The 18,698-nt window shown below is 44.6% G+C and overlaps 1 protein-coding gene and 1 pseudogene across 1 annotated transcript; both read right to left on the reverse strand.

Annotated features, from left to right (window-relative positions):
• Positions 1-1,102: 1,102 nt before the first annotated feature.
• Positions 1,103-2,196, reverse strand: LOC141504094 (ras-like protein 1). The gene is made up of 2 exons (XM_074208927.1): positions 2,146-2,196; positions 1,103-1,673 (listed from the first exon to the last, which is right to left on the reverse strand). The coding sequence occupies exon 2, from the start codon at positions 1,647-1,649 to the stop codon at positions 1,113-1,115; it is 537 nt and encodes a 178-aa protein (XP_074065028.1). The 5' UTR covers positions 1,650-1,673; positions 2,146-2,196; the 3' UTR covers positions 1,103-1,112.
• Positions 2,197-4,319: 2,123 nt separating this feature from the next.
• LOC141504083 (GTPase NRas pseudogene) lies at positions 4,320-6,596 on the reverse strand (annotated as a pseudogene).
• Between the last annotated feature and the right edge of the window lie 12,102 nt (positions 6,597-18,698).

An 18,698-nucleotide genomic window follows, 5' to 3' on the forward strand; every position in this document is an offset into this window, starting at 1 on the left:
TTCCCCCTAAGACAATGGAAGTGCCTCCAGGGCAGACACCGTCTCTTTTTTTTCCATTTCAGTAGCCTCAGTTCTCTCTGGCCCCTCCCCAAGCAAGCTAGACCCAGCAGGTTTCAACAAACCCAGGGAGTCTTGGGGTACCCCGAAACAACAAGGACATTGATTTCTTCTCTCTGTGACCCCTGGACACAAGGCTCCCCCTGTCTAGGGCCCCGTTCCCACCAGTGAAGTGAAGGCTTAAGATTGCAGGGTTTTGCAGACCCTTCAGCATCTAAATGGCCACCCCCATTTCCTTGATGCCACAGGGTACCCCGAGACTGACTCCCTGGGATTCAGAATCCTGCTAGTTCTAGCTGGGTTTGGGGAAGGACCAGGGAGAGAACTGAGGCTCCTGAGAGGGGAAAAAGAGGTGAGGTCTGCCCTGGGGCGGACGCCTGAGGAAGTGACCAAGATTAGGACTTCCATTGTTCGAGGGCTTCCATAAGACTTTGCCAGTGTGGCTCCAATAACGGCCCCCCATCTCTAGGTGGGTCAGGTGCCATCATCTCCATTTTTCAGATCAGGAAACTGAGGTTCTGAGAAGCAAAGGGGTCCTAGGCTTTCAGTCTAGTCTCTTAGTTAAACCTAGAGCTGGGTAGGACTCGAGGAGCCTTTCCAACCAGCTCCCCATCTCCCTGCTGAGGAGCCTGAGGCCCTGGGTCTCCCTAGTAAAGTCCCCTGCCTTCCTGCCTCCCCAGCCCGGCTGTCTCCCTGGGGCCCTCCCACTGCCCCCCTGCTCTTCCTGCCCCCAGCACACCAGCTCCCAACAAACAAGGAGGAACACACCTGGAAACACAGTAACATCTTTATTTGTAATCAACCTGAGAACTAGAAAAGTAACTTTGTGACAAATCCCAAGACCCCTCCCCACAGGTGGGCAGCACAAGGCCCTTTGGACCTGCACTCCCGAGCTGGCACAGGGATGCCCAGACCCCTAGGTGGATACTGATGAGTCCCAACAACAATCCCTGGTAGAGATCCTGAGGGGTCTAGTAGGGACCCCCTGCCCTGAGGAGTCCAGACAAGAATAGAAAGGAGAAAGGGGGCAGGACCACAGAAGTGGGAGCATACTCTCACAGGATTCTGCAAGGCGTGAACCTGCGGCCCTTATCCTGGGACCGCAGGATCTCCCGAACCAGTTCCTGGAAAGCCTGCTCCACGTCCTGCCCAGTCTTGGCCGAGGTCTCCACGTAGGGCACCCTGAAGATCTTGGCCGCATCCTGGCCCATGTCTGAGTTCACCATCCAGTGGGCTTCATCCACCTTGTTGGCCACCAGCACCATGGGCACCCGACTGGTGCCCTTGACCCTCTTCAGCTGGTCCCGAAAGAGGGTCATATCCACAAAGGTCATGATGGAGTCCACCGTGTAGACAAAGAGGAAGCCCTGGCCCCAGCGGATGCAGTCTTCGCGAAGGTCCCGGAACAGCTCCCTTCCAGAGGTGTCATTGATGGCCAACTCGCAGGGCTCCCCATCCACCACCAGCTGCCCCTCATACAAGTGGTTGACAGTGGGCTCACACTGCTCCACGAAGCGGTTCTGGAGCAAGCGTTTGATCAGCGCGGTCTTGCCCGTACCAGAGCTGCCCAGCACCACCAGCTTGTACACCATTTCGGCTCTGCCCTGGTTGCCCACCTGGGGGGTATGGGAGGAAAGGGAAATCCCGCATTGATGGAGCACAACAGCTCACTGGATCTGACAACACCCTGGCCAGTCACGCTGTCATCAATTCCACTTTACAGCTGGGGGGAACTGAGTCTCTCAGGACTCAGTGAAGAGCTTTGTCCTGGTTCATCCATCTAAATAAGTGGCTAAGACAGGTGTTGAACTCGGGTCATGAAGACTCCAAGCCCTGCACTCCACCCACCTGACTTCCTACCTGCCTCAGAGCCTCGGATTCAGGGGGGCTAAGAATCGGACTAAATATGTGACCCAAGTCAGACCCCAAGATTTCTGACCAGCTCCCTAATCCTTCAGAGCCGTTCCCCTGCATTAATGTAACCACCGACACGTGGAGGGGCATGAACCATCATCCACTAACCTGTTAACTGCCTCCCCCTTTTGCTTCCCAGCCCTGCTCCGCTCCGCTCCTCCTGCCTCTACTTACCCTTTCGGAATCGTCAGCGAGACAGCCTGGCGAGGAGTCGCAGAGGGACGGGCTCAGAAGCAGAGACTGAGGGCATGGCAGCCCCACCAGCTTCAAGTACTGTGGGACGGCCCGCCCCCCACGCCGCAGAGCCTCCTGGGGAGCCCGCCCCCTCCCCATCACCAACTCCAAGCATCGCAAAGCCCCGCCCCAAGGGATTTGGGAAACCCACCCCCAAATCACTGAACTTTTCGGGGACCCACGCACCCCGACTGTGTCAGAGCTCCTCCCCCCAAAATTCAGGCATTCTAGGAACCCCAGCCCCTAAGTGTCCCCCTGAGCAAGCACCTTTCTGCACTCACAGGGCCCCCGCTTCGATGTCCGCAGGAGGAAGCAGCGGGCTGGGGGGGGGGGGCTTGTTCTTCTCTCGGTAAGCTCCGCCTGCCCGAAACGGGAGCCTCAGCCCTTTTTCTAGGGACTTTTTCCTGTCTTTCTCCTCTTCTCCCCGCCTCTGCACCCTCCCCCCCAATCCTGGCTTCCATCATCGGGGGTCCCTCCCCTTGGCCAGGTCCCCTCTCTGCCTTCCTGCCTCCTCACAGCCCAACTCCCCCCGCCCGAAGCTAGTCTCACTGGGTCCCAAACTGCCATCCTCCCCCAAGCCCCCTCCCTCCCTCGCCCTTGGCAGCACCCCCCTTCTGTCCCGGCCACCTTTAAACTGGAGTCTTTCTCCTCTCGGGAGTGCTGTGCAGAGAGCCGAGTTCAAATCCTACCCCACTCGGATCTTATCTCATCGCTCCCCCTACCCCCCCGGACCTGCTTCCTCCCCAACTCCCTTCCCCCCACCCCACCTCCTCTCTTCCCCCCTCCAGATCCCTGGGGGTCTTCCCTGCCCATTCCCTCCCAAGAACCTGAGGTCCCTGGACCCTGGATTTTGCTGGGGTTGAGCCCCCCCCCCAGTCCCTTTTCCCTGGCCCTGAGGCTGAAGGCTGACCCGGGGTTACCCAGGTGGGGTCACAGAACATTCCAGGTGCCATCTCCTTTCCCTGGCAGCCTACTCTGGCACATGCCAACCAGAGGAATGAAGCCTGGAAGTGGAGGCTGAGGCTTCCCATGTGCCAGGGCTTTGGGGGCAAATCCCTGGGGGGCAGTTCTGAGGCAAGAACAAAATGCTGTTTAAAAAAGTTTTATTTTTATACAATTATTTGAGGAGGCAAAAGAAGAGCCCTCGCTTTAAATGAAGCAGGCCCAATGGGGCAGCATGGGTGATCCTTCTAATTACTGGACTCCAGCAGAAACCCCCAGTCTCCAGACGCCAAAGAATGGGGACATTGACCCCACCCCCCAACCACCACCTGGGACTGTGCTCCAAGGCTTGCATGATTAAGAGCCAGGCTTCAGAATGAGAGGGAAACCTTAAGGGACTTGGAGCAGTCAGGAGCCTCTCAAGGTGCCCCCAACAGGACCCCCCACTTCACACTCTGAAAATCCCTCCCTCTGTACCTGGGCTGCTGATTTAAAAGAAAAAAAATTAAAAGGACCAAAAACCTGGCCAGCCCTTGGGAAGCCTGACTCCCAGACTGCCTGGAATGGACAGAGGCCCGGATTGGAAACTGCCCAGCTGGGGACTGACACCCCTCTGGCTCAGACACAGGAAGGGCCCATTGGCAGGGCATAGAATATGTCCACCCCTCTGAGGCCTGGAGCTGGCTGTTGCCACTGCTCCAACTGATCTTCACTGAAGCAGGAGATTCCGAAGCCCTTCAAAAGGCCTGGCCCTCTGGGTGGCTAGGTGGTCCAGTGGATAGAGCACTGGAGTCAGGAGGGCCTGAGTTCAATTCCAGCCTCAGAAAATTACCTGGCTGTGTGGCCTTGGGCAAGCCACTTAACCCCAATTGCCTTGCAAAATAAAACAAAAACAAAACAAAAAAAAAAAAAATACTGGCCCTTCAACAATCAAGGTGGGCAGGGAAATGAGTCAAAGGCAGTTCAGGTTTGAAAGAGGATCAGGTGTTCTTAGGGACCATCCAGACCAATCCCCTAACATCTCACAAAGAGAGGAAACTGAGACCCTGGGTCCCAAAGCTAAAATCCCCATGCCTTCCTAACTTCCAAGCCCAAATGTCTTCCCCAGGCCACATTGCCCTCATTTTACTCCTACCCAAGCACTCTGCCCCCCTAAGAAACACAAAGACAGAAACAATCCAACAGCCTTTATTCCTGATAAAGCCCAGAACAAGAAATATAACCAACTGTGAAGCAAAGTCGAGGGAAGTTCCCATAGGCTGCATTCATTCTGTCTCCCCCTACCCCCAATCTTCCTAAATCAGGATGCCCCACCTATTTTCTTCACCAGGGTTCCCAGGGAGGTTCAGAAAGACCGCACCTGACCTGCAGCTGTGCCAGTCTCTGCCAAGGACATTCTGCCAACCACCCCCATCTCCTAGAGGCAACAAGACAGAACAATCAAGGGCAGCTGGGGGTGATGGGGATAGAGAGCTCACCTGGGGTCAGAAGGACTCCAGTACCCATCTGACTAGCCCTGTGACCTTAGGCAAGTCACTTAACCCCCATGTCTCCCATGTACAGGAAACAGACCTCCTTCTACTCCCCACCCTCTCTATCCCCACCTAGGAAAAGACATGCAAGTCTAGGACGAGGGTGGATGCACACACACACACACACACAAAAGTCATCCTCTCAGTCTGATCTTGGAGATGCTAACTGGAAGTCAGTTCTGGGCAGGGCTCCTCACCAACACCCCAGACAAAGCCTTCAGGGCCACCCCAGGGCTTCTGACGACAAATACTCCAAGCCCGGGGCAGGAGGGAGAATGATTCTCCATGGCCAGGATCTCTATTGGGGGACCATGATTTTGTCTAGTGGAGAAAGTCCAAGAAATCAAAGTCCCCCAGCCCCAGTCCCCAAGATGGGAAGGCCACAGTGCCAGATGAGAGACAAAGCAGCCAGAGACCCACTGCCTCTGGGGCCTGACCAGCCAAGGGAGGCCTTAGATAGAAGGAAGACGGAGTCTTTGACCTGGTATGGATACCAAGGCAATGACTTACTCATCCTTTCTCCAAAGGGAAGAAAAATTTAAAAATCCCAAAAGCATGAGGGGAGAAATGATGAAGAGTTCCCAAGAGAAGAGGCTCCTGGAGACATCCTGGTGAGGACCAATAGGAGATCGGGAAAGATGGAGGGGGGGGCTGGGGGAGTGAGGCACGGGCTCACATGATTGGGCAGTCCCTATCAGGGCCTGGGGAGAAGCCCTGATGGACTCTGCGGATCTCCCGAACCAGCTCCTGGAAGGCTTGCTCCACGCCCTGCCAGTTCTTGGCCGAGGTCTCCATGAAGGGCACCCTGAAGTTCGTTGCCGCTATCTTGCCCAGGGCCCGGGTCAACCGGAAGTTGGCCATGTCGGTCTTGTTGGCCACCAGGACTAAAGGAAGGCTGTCACTGCCGTTGGCCCTGCCCAGCTCCTCTCGGAAGATGTCCACATCCATGAAAGACTTGATGTCATCCACAGCGTAAACGCAGAGGAAGCCTTCCCCCCAGCGCATGAAGTCCTGCCGCTGGCTGGGACAAGCCTCACAGCCAGTGGTATCCAGGATCTCCAGCTCACAGAGCTCACCATCCACCACCAGATGGGTGTGGTACAAATCTCCCAGGGTAGAGTCGTCTGACACAGGGCAGTTCTTGACCAGCTGGAGGGTCAGAGCACTCTTGCCCACCCGACAGCTGCCCATCACCACCAGGCTGTACTGTGGCATGGCCCAGCTCATCACCTAGGGAGGTGGGAACAACAGAGGGAGCCTGTGAGAGCTGGAGGACCCTAGGCCACTGTTTTACCTCTCCAGAGCCCTCCTTATCTGGCCCCCAAGGGTCCAAAGTAAATCGTAAGACCGGTTGACTGGGTCTGGGATCCAAGTGGGTGCCTAGATCCTGACTTGGTTCTACACCATTAGCACATGTGGCAGAGAAGGCATTTCTCTTTTTAACTTCCACATGTGGAAGCCAGTGTCCCTCCCCGCCCCACTGAACTCCCCCCTCTACTCCCGCCCAAGCTGTGCTCAGAGAATAGGGGTTCCAAGGCCCCCCAGGTCCTCTCAAATCTGCTCAAGCAGTCCGAAAAGGGTGGAGGGCAATCGGGCTCACCCCCCACAGTTGCAGGGCAGCGCCCCGCCCCCCCGCCCAGTTACTGCAGCCCAGCCCCCAACCCCGGGAACGCAGCTGAGGTTGCCAGTCCACCGCCCAGCCGGGTCACTCCCTGATCTGTTCAGTCCTTCGTGCCTCTACTTACCCTTTCTCTTTTAGTTGGGGCTGAACGGGAAAGCGCCGTAGAATCGTGGGGGACGTGAGGCTAAGGGGTCCGAGACAAAGAGGAGCCGAGCCTGGCAAAGCCTACTAGGCTGCAGGCCCCTCCTTTTCTCTGAACTTCCCTGGGCCAGAAGCGCCGCCCCGTGGCCTCTGGGGAGCCCTGCCCCGGGCCCCAGGCTGGCTTAACACCCCCCGCCACACACAGCCACGTGGATTCCCGGCCTAGGAGGGGGCGGGCCAGGTACATGGGTCAACCAAGGGGTCTGCTGGAGGGCTGGAAGGACGGAAGGCCGGATCCTGGAGCTGCCACATTGTAATCAATGGGGTCCCGGGCGGGGAGGCCACATAGCCTAAAGCCCGGGCATGGCTGACCACCTGGCAAGCTGACGTGGCCATTGGGTGCCCACTGGCAGAGGTTCAACTGCTCAGTGTTTGTTGTCCGAGAGGATTTTCAGTCCAATGCCAAGGCTCGTTATTGGGCTGCTCTTCTTTTCCAACAGATTCCCCAGCCAGGTACCCCAGTCCCCTCCCAGTCAGGTCCGCCCCACCCCCCGCCCCCGTCAGGTTCTCCTCCCCAGGCTGCACAGTGCAGCTTGCTCCCCCGAACCCCCGAATGCCCCAGTTCTTTGCTCCAGAACATCTACTGGCATCATCTCGCCCCTCTTTAGCTCCCCCTTGGCTCCTGCCAGGTTCAATCTGGTCCCAGGGAAAGACAGCAGCTCCCAGTTTTCCCTCAGACTCTCCTTCACACTTAGTATTTCCCAATTTGTTCCTCTCTTAGTCCAAGGATGTCTCTGGCCCAATTTCCTCCTCCACTTCTGGGTCAAAGATCTGCTGGCCTGGTCCCACTCTGACATCCAGGTCTTCCTCTCCCTGACTCTTGGAACCTGAAAAGGCTGGCACATCCCAATGGTGAAGGATTGAGAGACAAGGACGCTAAGGTAGAACTGATGCTGAAGGAAGGAAGCTTCAGCAGGACCGCACTGGAGAGCGAGGTGGGGTGGTGACTGACCAGGAGGTTCATAGCTCTCTCCCTAATGAATATTGCTGCAAAATTCTTACACAAAACTTTAGCAATTAGACTACCACAAGTTCTCACCCGGATAATACACCCTGATCAGGTTGGATTCATACCAGGCAGGCAGGGATAGTTCAACATTAGGAAAATACTCAAAATAATGAAACATTTCAATAGTAAAACCAACAGATAATATATGATCATCTCAACAGAGGCTGAAAAGCCTTTAATAAACTATAAAATTCATTCCTAGTAAAAGCACTAGAAAGTTTAGGGCTAAATGGAGTTTTCCTTTAAATAATGAATAGTATCTATCTAAAACCATTAACAAATATTAGATTTGATGGGAATGAACTCAGAGCATTTCCAATAAATTCAGGAGTGAAACAAGGATGCCCATGATCACTGTGACTATTCAATCTAGTACTGGAAATGCTATCAGTAGCAATAAGAAAAGAAAAAGAAATTGAAGGAATCAGAACTGGCAATGATCTTTGCAGAAGATAAGATGATATATCTAGAGAACCCGAGAAAATCATCTTAAAAACTCTGTGAAACAATTCAAAAATTCAGCAAAGTAGCAGGAGAGAAAAATAAACCTACATAAATCATCAGTATTTCTATATATGAAAAATAAAACTGAAGAGTGAGAAATAGAAAGAAATTCCTTTTAAAATAATAGACGGGGTGGCTAGGTGGCGTAGTGGATAAAGCACCGGCCTTGGAGTCAGGAGTACCTGGGTTCAAATCCGGTCTCAGACACTTAATAATTACCTAGCTGTGTGGCCTTGGGCAAGCCACTTTAACCCCGTTTGCCTTGCAAAAAATAAAAAAATAAAAATAAATAAATAAATAAATAAATAAATAAAATGTAGACAACATTAAATACTTGGGAATCTACCTAAGACAAACCTAGAAACTGTATGAACACAATTATAAAGGTCTCCTCACCCAAATAAGGTCAGCTCTAAATAATTGGAAAATTGTCAAATGTTCACAGATCAATCCAGCTATCATAAAAAAAATGACAATTCTTTCCAAATTAAATCACTTATTCAGTGCCATATCAATCACACTTCCAAATAACTATGTTACTGAGCTAGAAAAAAAGTCACAAAATTCATCTAGAGCAAACAAAAGAATATCAAGGGTACTAATAAAAAAATGCTAAGGAAGGTGACCTAGCTCTCCCAGATTTCAAACTATACTATAAAGCGGCAGGCATCAAAACTGCCTGGTCCTGGTTCAGAAATAGAGGGATGGATCAGTGGATTAGGATAGGTTCAAAAGAACCTGCAGTAAATGATTCCACCAATCTACTATTTGACAAACCTGAAGACATCAGCCTCTGGGATAAGAACTCACTATTGGTCAAAAATTGTTGGGAAAACTGGAAAATAGTATGGCAAAAACTTGGCATAGATCTACATCTCACACCCTTTACCAAAATAGAGTCTAAATGGGTACCAGATTAGACATAAATAGAAATACCATAAATACAATAGTAGACCAAAATACTCCATCTATCTGATCTTTGGAAAAAGGATCAGTTTATGATCAAACAAAAATTAGAGCACATTATAAACTGAAAAATGAATGATTTTAACTATATTAAATTGAAAAAATTTTGCACGATGAAATCAATGCTGCCAAAATTAACAGAAAAGCAGAAAGCTGGGGAATTATTTTCACAAGCAGGAGTTCTGTTAAGTGTCTCATTTCTAAAATATATAAAGAATTGCATCAAATTTATAAGATCATAAGTCACTCCCCAATTGATAAAAGTCCAAAGGATATGAACAGATACTTTTCAAGTGAAGAAATTAAACCTGTATTATGATCATATGAAAAAGTACTATAAATCACCATTGATTAGAGAAATGCAAATTAAAATAACCATGAGGTATTATCTCACACCTATTAGATTAGCCCAGATGAGAAAAATGCAAGATGATCAATGTTGGAGAGGTTGTGGGAGGATTGGGACATTGATACGTAGCTAGTGGAGTTGTGAACTGATCCAGCCTTTCTGGAGAGCAATATGGAACTATGGCCAAAGAACAATAAAACTCTTCCTACACTTTGACCCAGCAATTCCAATTCTAGGACTCTATCCAGAAGAAATGGTAAAAAATGGGAAAAGTCCTACATGTTCCAAAATATTTCTAGAGGCTCTTTTTTGCAGTGGAAAAGAACTGGAAATTGAGGGGATGCCCATTGATTGAGGAATGGCTAAACAAGTTCTGGTGCATGAATGCTAGGGGATATTATTGATCTATAAGAAACCAGAAATGGAGGCAACTAGGTGGCACAGTGGATAGAGGACCAACCCTGAGTCAGGAGGATCTGAGTTAAAATTCCATCACAGACACTTGGTAATTGCCTAGCAGTATGACTTCGGGCAAATCACTTAACCCATTTGCCTGAGAAAACAAAGAAAACAGAAGAAAACAGAAATGGTTGGAATCTACAGAAGCATGGAATAACTTAAAGTATCTGATGCTGAGTGAAGGGAGTAGAGTCAAGAGAACAATGTATACATCAATAACATTGTGAAATGAACAGCCTTGATGGAAGCAATTCCTCTCCACAGTCCAGAGAGCTAGGACAACTGTACTAGATTGGTTATGGTCTATATTATCCCCAACCAGAGAAAGAAAAACAAAACAAAACAAAACACACTACCGAATCTGATGAACACTTAATAAAAAAAGATCTCTTCTGTATCTCTCTCCCTTAGTCCTAATTCCTCATGCCAAAAATGACTAATTTGTACATATGTTTAATAACCCATGTATGTAAAATGCTGACCTGATTGTTCCCTACTGAGGGGATGGGGATGGGAAGGAAGGGTAGAGGGAAATTTGGTAACTTGGAAATATGCACGTACAAATGGATGTAGATTTTAACAAATGAGCCAAGGGAAAAGAAAAAAAGAAAAATAAAAGACTTCTGCAATGGATAGAGCACAAGCACTGGAGTCAGGAGGACCCGAGTTCAAACCCGACCTCAGGCATTTAATAATGACCTAGTTGAGTGACCTTGGGCAAGTCACGTTGCCATAAATAATTAAAAAATTTTTAAAAAGACTTATGATGGAAAATGCCATTCACGTCCAAAGAAAGACAGAGTCTGACTGCAGATCAAGGCACACGATTCTACTATGTCACTTAGTGATCTCACCAACCTCAAGTGGGTTTAAAGCTAAAAGATCTGAAGTCAGCATCTCTAGTTCCCGTCTCTCTGATGACTCCCATTACTAATCTCCAATTGGCTATTACACATTTGGAAGGGGATGTTGTGTAAATATCTTCAACAGAACATGGCCAAAGCTAAACTTGTTCTCTTTGCCCCCAAAATCCACCTATTTTCCAAACTTTCCTATTGCTTACAGGAGCCCCAGGGAACACAAAGTGTGGAGCCACATATAGATATCTGAGATCTGACTGAAAAATAGCTGACCTACAGTGAAAGCTGCTGAGTCTGAGCCAGGTCCCAAGGGCAGTCACACATTTGTAAGTAGTAAAGCTGGTGAAGATGAGACAGAAGGAAACCTGTTTCAGATAGGTGGACCATGGAATCTGGGAGGGAGGATTCAATGACTGTCTTAATCTTATTCTGGATGGTATAATCTCAGTTTCTCCCATGTCCCATGGCCCCCCAACTCTTGGGTTGCATTTTCCCCAACACACTCATGGACTGATAAATTGATTGCCCCCTCACCAATACCCTGAAAAGGTAACCCTCTGGCCACATAATAGAGCAGTGGATTCTGGGTCCCCTCCCAGTGTCCCCAAAGTTCCACTGAGCCCTCACCTTCTGCTCCCACTTGTGAGCTCTGGGGAGGCAGCATATCCACTTGCACATCCCATAGAGTCATTTTAGGAATAATAGAATCCAAAAAGAAAAACCTCTTGATCTGTCATACTTCTATAAAAGGTTCAGTCTTTCAGATTATTGACTTAGAATTTAGTAAAACCCTAAGCATCATTTTTCTGGGAAAGAATTCCCTATTTGAGAAGAACTTTGGGAAAAACTGGAAAGTAGACAGAAACTAAGCATTAGATCAACATCATAAACCCTTTTCAACAGCCAACTCAAAATGGATCCATGATAGACATGACTAAAATGGAGCAAGGAAAGAAAGAAAGGTGAGAGTTAATAACAAAACATAGAGTAGAAAATGTTTATATAAAATTTCCCACCTGGAGAGAAAAAATGCTGTGCCCTTGCTCCCAGACTTTTTAGTATGATGTTTTCAGCTGTGTTTTCAAATGCCTTCACTTAGGATCAACATGGCCACAAGGTCAGGTTCCACACTAATGGCAAATTCAAGCCAATATAATACAAGACAAAAGTGAAGGGAGTGTGGATTTATGATCTTCCTTTTACTGATGATTGTACACTCAGTATAGCCTCTGAAGCTAAGGTGCAACAAAGAATAGGATCAATTCTCTACTACTTGTGCTCATTTTGATTTAATAATGAGCATCAAGAAAACCCAAGTGCTCCATCAGCCAGCCCCACACCTTCCATATGTGGAAGCATCAATAACAGCAAATGGAGAAGTTTTGAGCACTGTGGACAAGTTCACTCACCTTGGCAGTGTCCTTTCCAGGAAATTACACATTGACAATGAGGTTAACACACACACACACACATTGTCAGAGCTAGCTCAGTATTTGAGAGATTCCAAAAGAAAGTGTGGGAGAGAAGAGGGATTAGACTAATAGGGACAGCTAGGTGGAAGAGTGGATAGAGGAGCAGCCCTGGAGTCAGGAGTACCTGAGTTCAAATTTGACCCCAGATGCTTAATGATTACCTACCTGTGCGACCTTGTGCCTGGGTCGGAACTACCTTGCCAAAAAAAAGAATTATCACTAATTTAGGGTTAGAGTTAGAGTTAATATTAGAGTTTGAGTCAGAATTGGAGAGCCCATGTATTTAATTTTAGTAATGAATTTAGGTCATATTTTAGGGTCAACTTCAGGTTTACTATTCAAAGAAATGCTAGAGTTCTAAATCAATTTATGGTTAATTCAGAAACAAATTATTGACTAATGTGATAAAGAGACTTCAAGAGTTTAGATTACTGAAATTTCTTCGTCCTTCTAGTCCCTGCTACTCAAATGGGAATGTTAGGGAAAATTAGAGTCCTAAAAAAGAAATAAACCTAAACACTAAAACTCTTTTGTGGTCGTTCATTCATATCCAATTCCTTGTGATTCTGTAGTCCACATCAGGCCAGGATCTTCTATCCTCCACTACCTCTCAAAGTCTGTTCAGCTTCATGTTCGTTTCTTCTGACACTGTCCATTCCTCTCATCTTCTGCTGTCTTCTTCCCCTGTTGCCTTCAATTTCCCAACGTCAGGGTCTTTTCCAATGAGTCCTGCCTTCATATGAGGTGGTCAAAGTATTTAAGCTTCAATATTTGGTCTTTCAGGGAAGATCTAGAGTTATTGCTTGATTTGATCATCTGTCTAAGCACTTCTCAAGCATCTTCTCCAGCACCAGAACATGAAGGTGTTGATTCCACAGCACTCAGCTTACCTTAGGATCCAAATCCCCCAGACACACATTGCTCCTGGAAAAGCCAGAGCTTTGGTCATATGATCCTTTGACAACAAGGTGATGCCTCTGGTTTTTAGAATACAATCCAGATTTGCCATAGCTTCTCTTCCAAGGAGCAAGGCTCTTCAAACTTCTAGGCAGCAGTTGCTGTCTGCACTGACCTTGTGACCAAGAATGTAAAATCTCCCCCTCCTTGCATTTCCTCTCCCTCTATTTGCAGGAAATGATGGGAAAAGCATCCAAAAATCTTAGTTTTTTAGATGCTAACCTTCAGGTCAGCTTCTAGACTCTCCTCTTTTACCCTCACCAAGAGTCTGTTTAATTCCTTTTGACGTTCTGTCATCAAAATGATATTGTCTGCACAGCTGAGCTTGTTGATATTTCTCCCAATCAACTTCATTCTGCTTCAGGCTGGTTGATATTCTCTGCATGACTTAAAAGAAATTATGTGACAATATATAGACGTTTTGTACTATTTTTCTAGTCTTCAACCATTCAGCTGCCCCATTCTCAGTTATAAGTGTTACTTCTTTTTAAAAAACTTTTCATAAGCAATTAAGGGAGGTGTAGGAAAAATTGGGAGGGGAAATGAGAGCAATGCAGAAAAATCATGAAAACCAAATCAACAGTTTGGTGAAAGAAATACAAAAAAATACTGAGGAAAATAATATGTTAAAAACAAGTTTAGAATTAGAGAAAGAACAAATCAAAAATCCCCAATTAAATACCAAATTAGAAATTCTAAAAATTGAAGGAGAAATTAATAAAAGCAAAAGCAAAAAACTATTGAATTAATAAATAAACCCAAAAGTTGGTATTATGCAAAAACCAATAAAATTGATAAACCTCTGGTCAATTTGATTTAAAAAAGGAAGAAGAAAAACAAATTGCTAGTATCATAAATGAAAAAGGTGAACTCACCACCAATGAGGAGGAAATTAAGGTAATAATTCAAAATTATTTTGCCCAACTCTATGCCAATAAATTTGATAATCTAAGTGAAATGGATGGATATTTACAAAAATATAAGTTGCCCAGGTTAAATGAAGAAGAGATCAAATACCTAAACAACCCTATCTCAGAAAAAGAAATTCAACAAGCGATCATTGAACTCCCTAAAAAGAAAATCTCCAGGGCTTGATGGATCCACAAATGAATTCTACCAGACATTTAAGGAACGATTGGTTCCATTTCAATATAAACTCTTCGGAAAAATAGGGAAAGATGGAACTCTGCCTAACTCTTTCTGTGAAACCAATATGGTGCTGTTACCTAAACCAGGAAGAGTTAAAACAGAGAAAGAACATTATAGACCTATTTCCCTGATGAATATAGATGCAAAAATATTAAATAAAATCTTAGCAAAATGATTACAACAAATTATAACTAGGATAATACATTATGATCAAGTAGAATTTATCCCAGGAATGCAAAGTTGGTTCAATATTAGGAAAACTGTTAGTATACTCAATTATATCAACAACAAATCTATCAGAAATCATATGATCATTTCAATAGATGCTGAAAAAGCTTTTGACAAAATACATCATCCATTCCTATTAAAAACACTAGAGAGTGTAGGAATAAATGGACTGTTCCTTAAAATAATTGGCGGTATCTATCTGAAACCATCAACAAGCATTATAATCAATGGGGAGAGGCTAGAGGCATTCCCAAAAAGATCAGGGGTGAAACAAGGGTGCCCATTATCACCACTACTATTCAACATTGTATTAGAAATGTTAGGTTCAGCAATAAGAGAAGAAAAAGAAATTGAAGGAATTAGAATTGGGAAGGAAGAGACAAAACTCTCACTCTTTGCAGATGACATGATAGTATACCTAGAGAATCCCAAGAAATCATCAAAAAACTACTGGAAACAATTAGCAATTTTAGCAAAGTTATAAAATAAACCCTCATAAACTACTGGAAACAATTAGCAATTTTAGCAAAGTTATAAAGTTATAAAATAAACCCTCATAAATCCTCAACTTTTCTATATATGTCTAGCAAGAAACAGCAGGAAGAGCTAGAAAGAGAAATCCCATCCAAAGTAACCTCAGACAATATAAAATACTTGGGAGTCTATTTGCCAAGACAGACTGAGAATCTTTTCAAAAATAATTATAAAACACTTCTCACACAAATTAAATCAGATTTAAATAACTGGGCAAATATCAACTGCTCATGGATAGGTAGAGCTAATATAATAAAAATGACAATTCTACCAAAACTAAACTATCTGTTTAGTGCCCTACCAATCTAAATTCCAAAAAATTACTTTAATGAGTTAGAAAAAATTGTAAGTAAATTCATATGGAGAAATAAAAAGTCAAGAATTGCCAGGAGCTTAATGAAAAAAAGTGCAAAAGAAGGTGGCTTAGACCTACCTGATCTAAAATTATATTATAAATCATCAGTCATCAAAACTGTTTGGGATTGGCTAAGAAATAGAGTGGTGGACCAGTGGAATAGACTAGGTGTAAAAGCAGGAGATGATTATAGTAATCTGTTGTTTGATAAACCCAAAGAGTCCAGCCACTGGGATAAAAACCCCCTCTTTGATAAAAAACTGCTGGGATAATTGGAAGTTAGTATGGAAGAAACTTAGATTAGACAAACACCTCACATCCTTTACCAAGATAAAATCCAAATGGTTACAGGACTTAGACATAAAAAACAATACTATAAGCAAATTAGAAGATCAAGGACTAGTTTACCTGTCAGATCTATAGAAAGGGGAGCAGTTTATGACTAAGGAAGAGTTGAAGAACATCACCAAAAACCAATTAGATGTTTTCAATTACATTAAATTAAAAAGCGTTTTGCACAGATAAAACCACTGTAACCAAGATCAAAAGAAATGTGATAAATTGGGAAACAATCCTTACAACTAATGATTCTGACGAAGGACTCATTGCTAAAATATAGAGAACTGAGTCATATTTTTAAAACAAAAAGCCATTCCCCAATTGACAAATGGTCAAAGGATATGCAAAGGCAATTTACAGATGCAGAGAACAAAGCAATTCATAGCCATATGAAAACAATGCTCTAAATCATTAATTATTAGAGAAATGAAAATTAAAGCTTCTCTGAGGTATTATCTCACACCTCTCAGATTGGCCAATATGACCAGAAATGATAATGATCATTGTTGGAAGGGATGTGGGAAATCTGGGACACTATTACACTGTTGGTGGAGCTATGAACTCATCCAACCTTTCTGGAAAGCTATTTGGAACTACGACCAAAGTGCAACAAAATGTGCATACCCTTTTACCCAGCAATACCCCTACTGGGTATATATCCTGAAGAGGAGATGAAGAAAAAGGGTAAAAAACATCACTTGTACAAAAATATTTACAGCAGCCCTGTTTGTGGTGTCAAAGAATTGGAAATCAAGTAAATGTCCTTCAATTGGGGAATGGCTTAGCAAACTGTGGTATATGTATGTCATGGAACACTATTATTCTATTAGAAACCAGGAGGGATGGGATTTCAGGGAAGCCTGGAGGGATTTGCATGAACTGATGCTGAGTGAGATGAGCAGAACCAGAAAAACACTGTACACCCTAACAGCAACATGGGGGCGATGATCATACTTAAAGGATTTGATCATTCCATCAATGCAACAATCAGAAGCAAGTTTTGGCTGTCTGCAAAGGAGAGTGCCATCTGTATCCAGATAAGGAGCTGTGGAGTTTGAACAAAGTGCAAGGACTATTTCCTTTAATTTAGAAAAAAACAGATATCTTATTGTCTGATCTTGTTACCTCTTAGACTTTTCTTTAAGGATATGATTTCTCTATCATCACACCCAATTTGGATCAAGGTACAACATGGAAACAAAGTAAGGACTGACAGATTGCTTTCAGTGTGGGGGGGAGGGAAGTAAGATTGAGGGTAAAATTGTAAAACTCAAATAATATCTTTAATAAAAATTAATTTAAAAGTTAAATAAAATAAGTTTAGGCCTACTAGAAAAAGCAAAGCAAAAGGCAAATGAGGATAAGAATGATTTAAAAAGCAGAATTGGCCAGCTGTAAAAGGAGATAAAAAAAAGTTCTCTGAAGAAAGTAACCCCTTTGGGGCAGCTAGGTGGCCTAATGAATAGAGAACTGGCCCTGGAGTAAGGAGCTGAACAGAAAGTTTAATCTCTAAGTAAAGGACTCTGGTGAACCGTAGAGGGGGTGAATGAGGACTATTAGGAACTTATGGCATAACTGAGTTAAAATCCAGCCTCAGACACTTAATAATTACCTAGTTGTGTGGCCTTGGGCAAGTCATTTAGCCCCATTACCTTGCAAAACAAACATAAAAAAAGAAAAGAAAAAGAAAAGAATTCCTTCAAATGCAGAATAGAACTAAAGGAAGCTGATGACTTTGCAAGAAATCAAGAAGAAATAAAACTCTTCCCCAAAAAGCCCAAATTAAAAGAAAATGTGAAACATCTCACTGGAAAAACAACTGACCTCAAAAACAGATATAGAAGAAATAATTTAAAAATTACTGGGCTCCCTGAAAGTCACAACCAGGAAAAGAGCCTAGATTTCATTTTTCAAGAAATAATACAGCAAAATTACCGAGACCCTAGAAGCAGATGGCAAAATAGAAATTGAGGGAATTCACTAGTCATCTCTTGAAAGAGATGCCAAAAGAAAAACTTCCAGGAATATTATAGCCAAATTCCAAAACTACCAAATCAAAGAGAAAATTCTAAAAGCTGCCAGAAACAGACAATTCAACTACCAAGGCTCTATAGTCAGGATTACACAGGATCTGGCAGCATCTACATTAAAGGCTTTTAGGGATTAGAATAAGATATTCCAGAAGGCAAAAGATCTTGGTTTACAACCTAGAATCAACTAGCCAGCAAAACTGAACATCCTCTTTCAGGGGAAAAGATGGACTTTCATTGAAACAGGTGACTTTCAAACTTTCCTATTGAAACAACCGGAAGTGAACAGAAAGTTTGATTTCTAAGTAAAGGACTCTGGTGAACCATAGATGGGGTAGATGAGAAGGACTATTAGGAACTTAATGATATTGAACTCTTTGTATTCCTGCATGGGAAGAAGATATTGATAACTCATATGAACTTTCTCATTTATAAGAGCTGTTAGAAGGAGCATAGATAGACAGGACATAGGAAGGAGAGGAATATAATGGCATAATATAGTAAAAAGATGGAGTCGATGGGTGATAAAGGAAAGTACTGGGAGGAAGAGAAAAGAGATAAAGAAGCGAAGAAATTTCACAAAAGAGTCAAGAAAAAGCTTTTTCAGTGGAGTAGAAAGGGGTCGGACAAGGGGGAATGAGTGAGCCTTCAGTTCTCATCAGAAATGGCTCAGAGAAGAAATAACATACACACTTAATAGGGTATATAATTCTATCTTACCCTAGAGAAAAATGAGAAGGGATGGGATAAGGGGGAATGTGGGAGGAGGGAACAGGGGAATAGGTGATAGAAGAGAGGGAAGATTGAGGGAGAGGGTACTCAGATGCAACACACTTTTGAACAGGGTCAAGAAGAAAGGGGAGAGAGAATAGAATAAATGAGAGTGAAGAGGAATAGAATGGAGGTACAGCTAGTAAAAGCAACTGTGGAAAAAATATTGAAGCAAGTTCTCTGGTGGAATTATAATAAAGAAGGCAGTTCACCCC

This window comes from Macrotis lagotis, unplaced genomic scaffold (genome assembly GCF_037893015.1).
Source record: "Macrotis lagotis isolate mMagLag1 unplaced genomic scaffold, bilby.v1.9.chrom.fasta BILBYCTG093, whole genome shotgun sequence".
Classification (NCBI taxonomy): domain Eukaryota; kingdom Metazoa; phylum Chordata; class Mammalia; order Peramelemorphia; family Peramelidae; genus Macrotis; species Macrotis lagotis.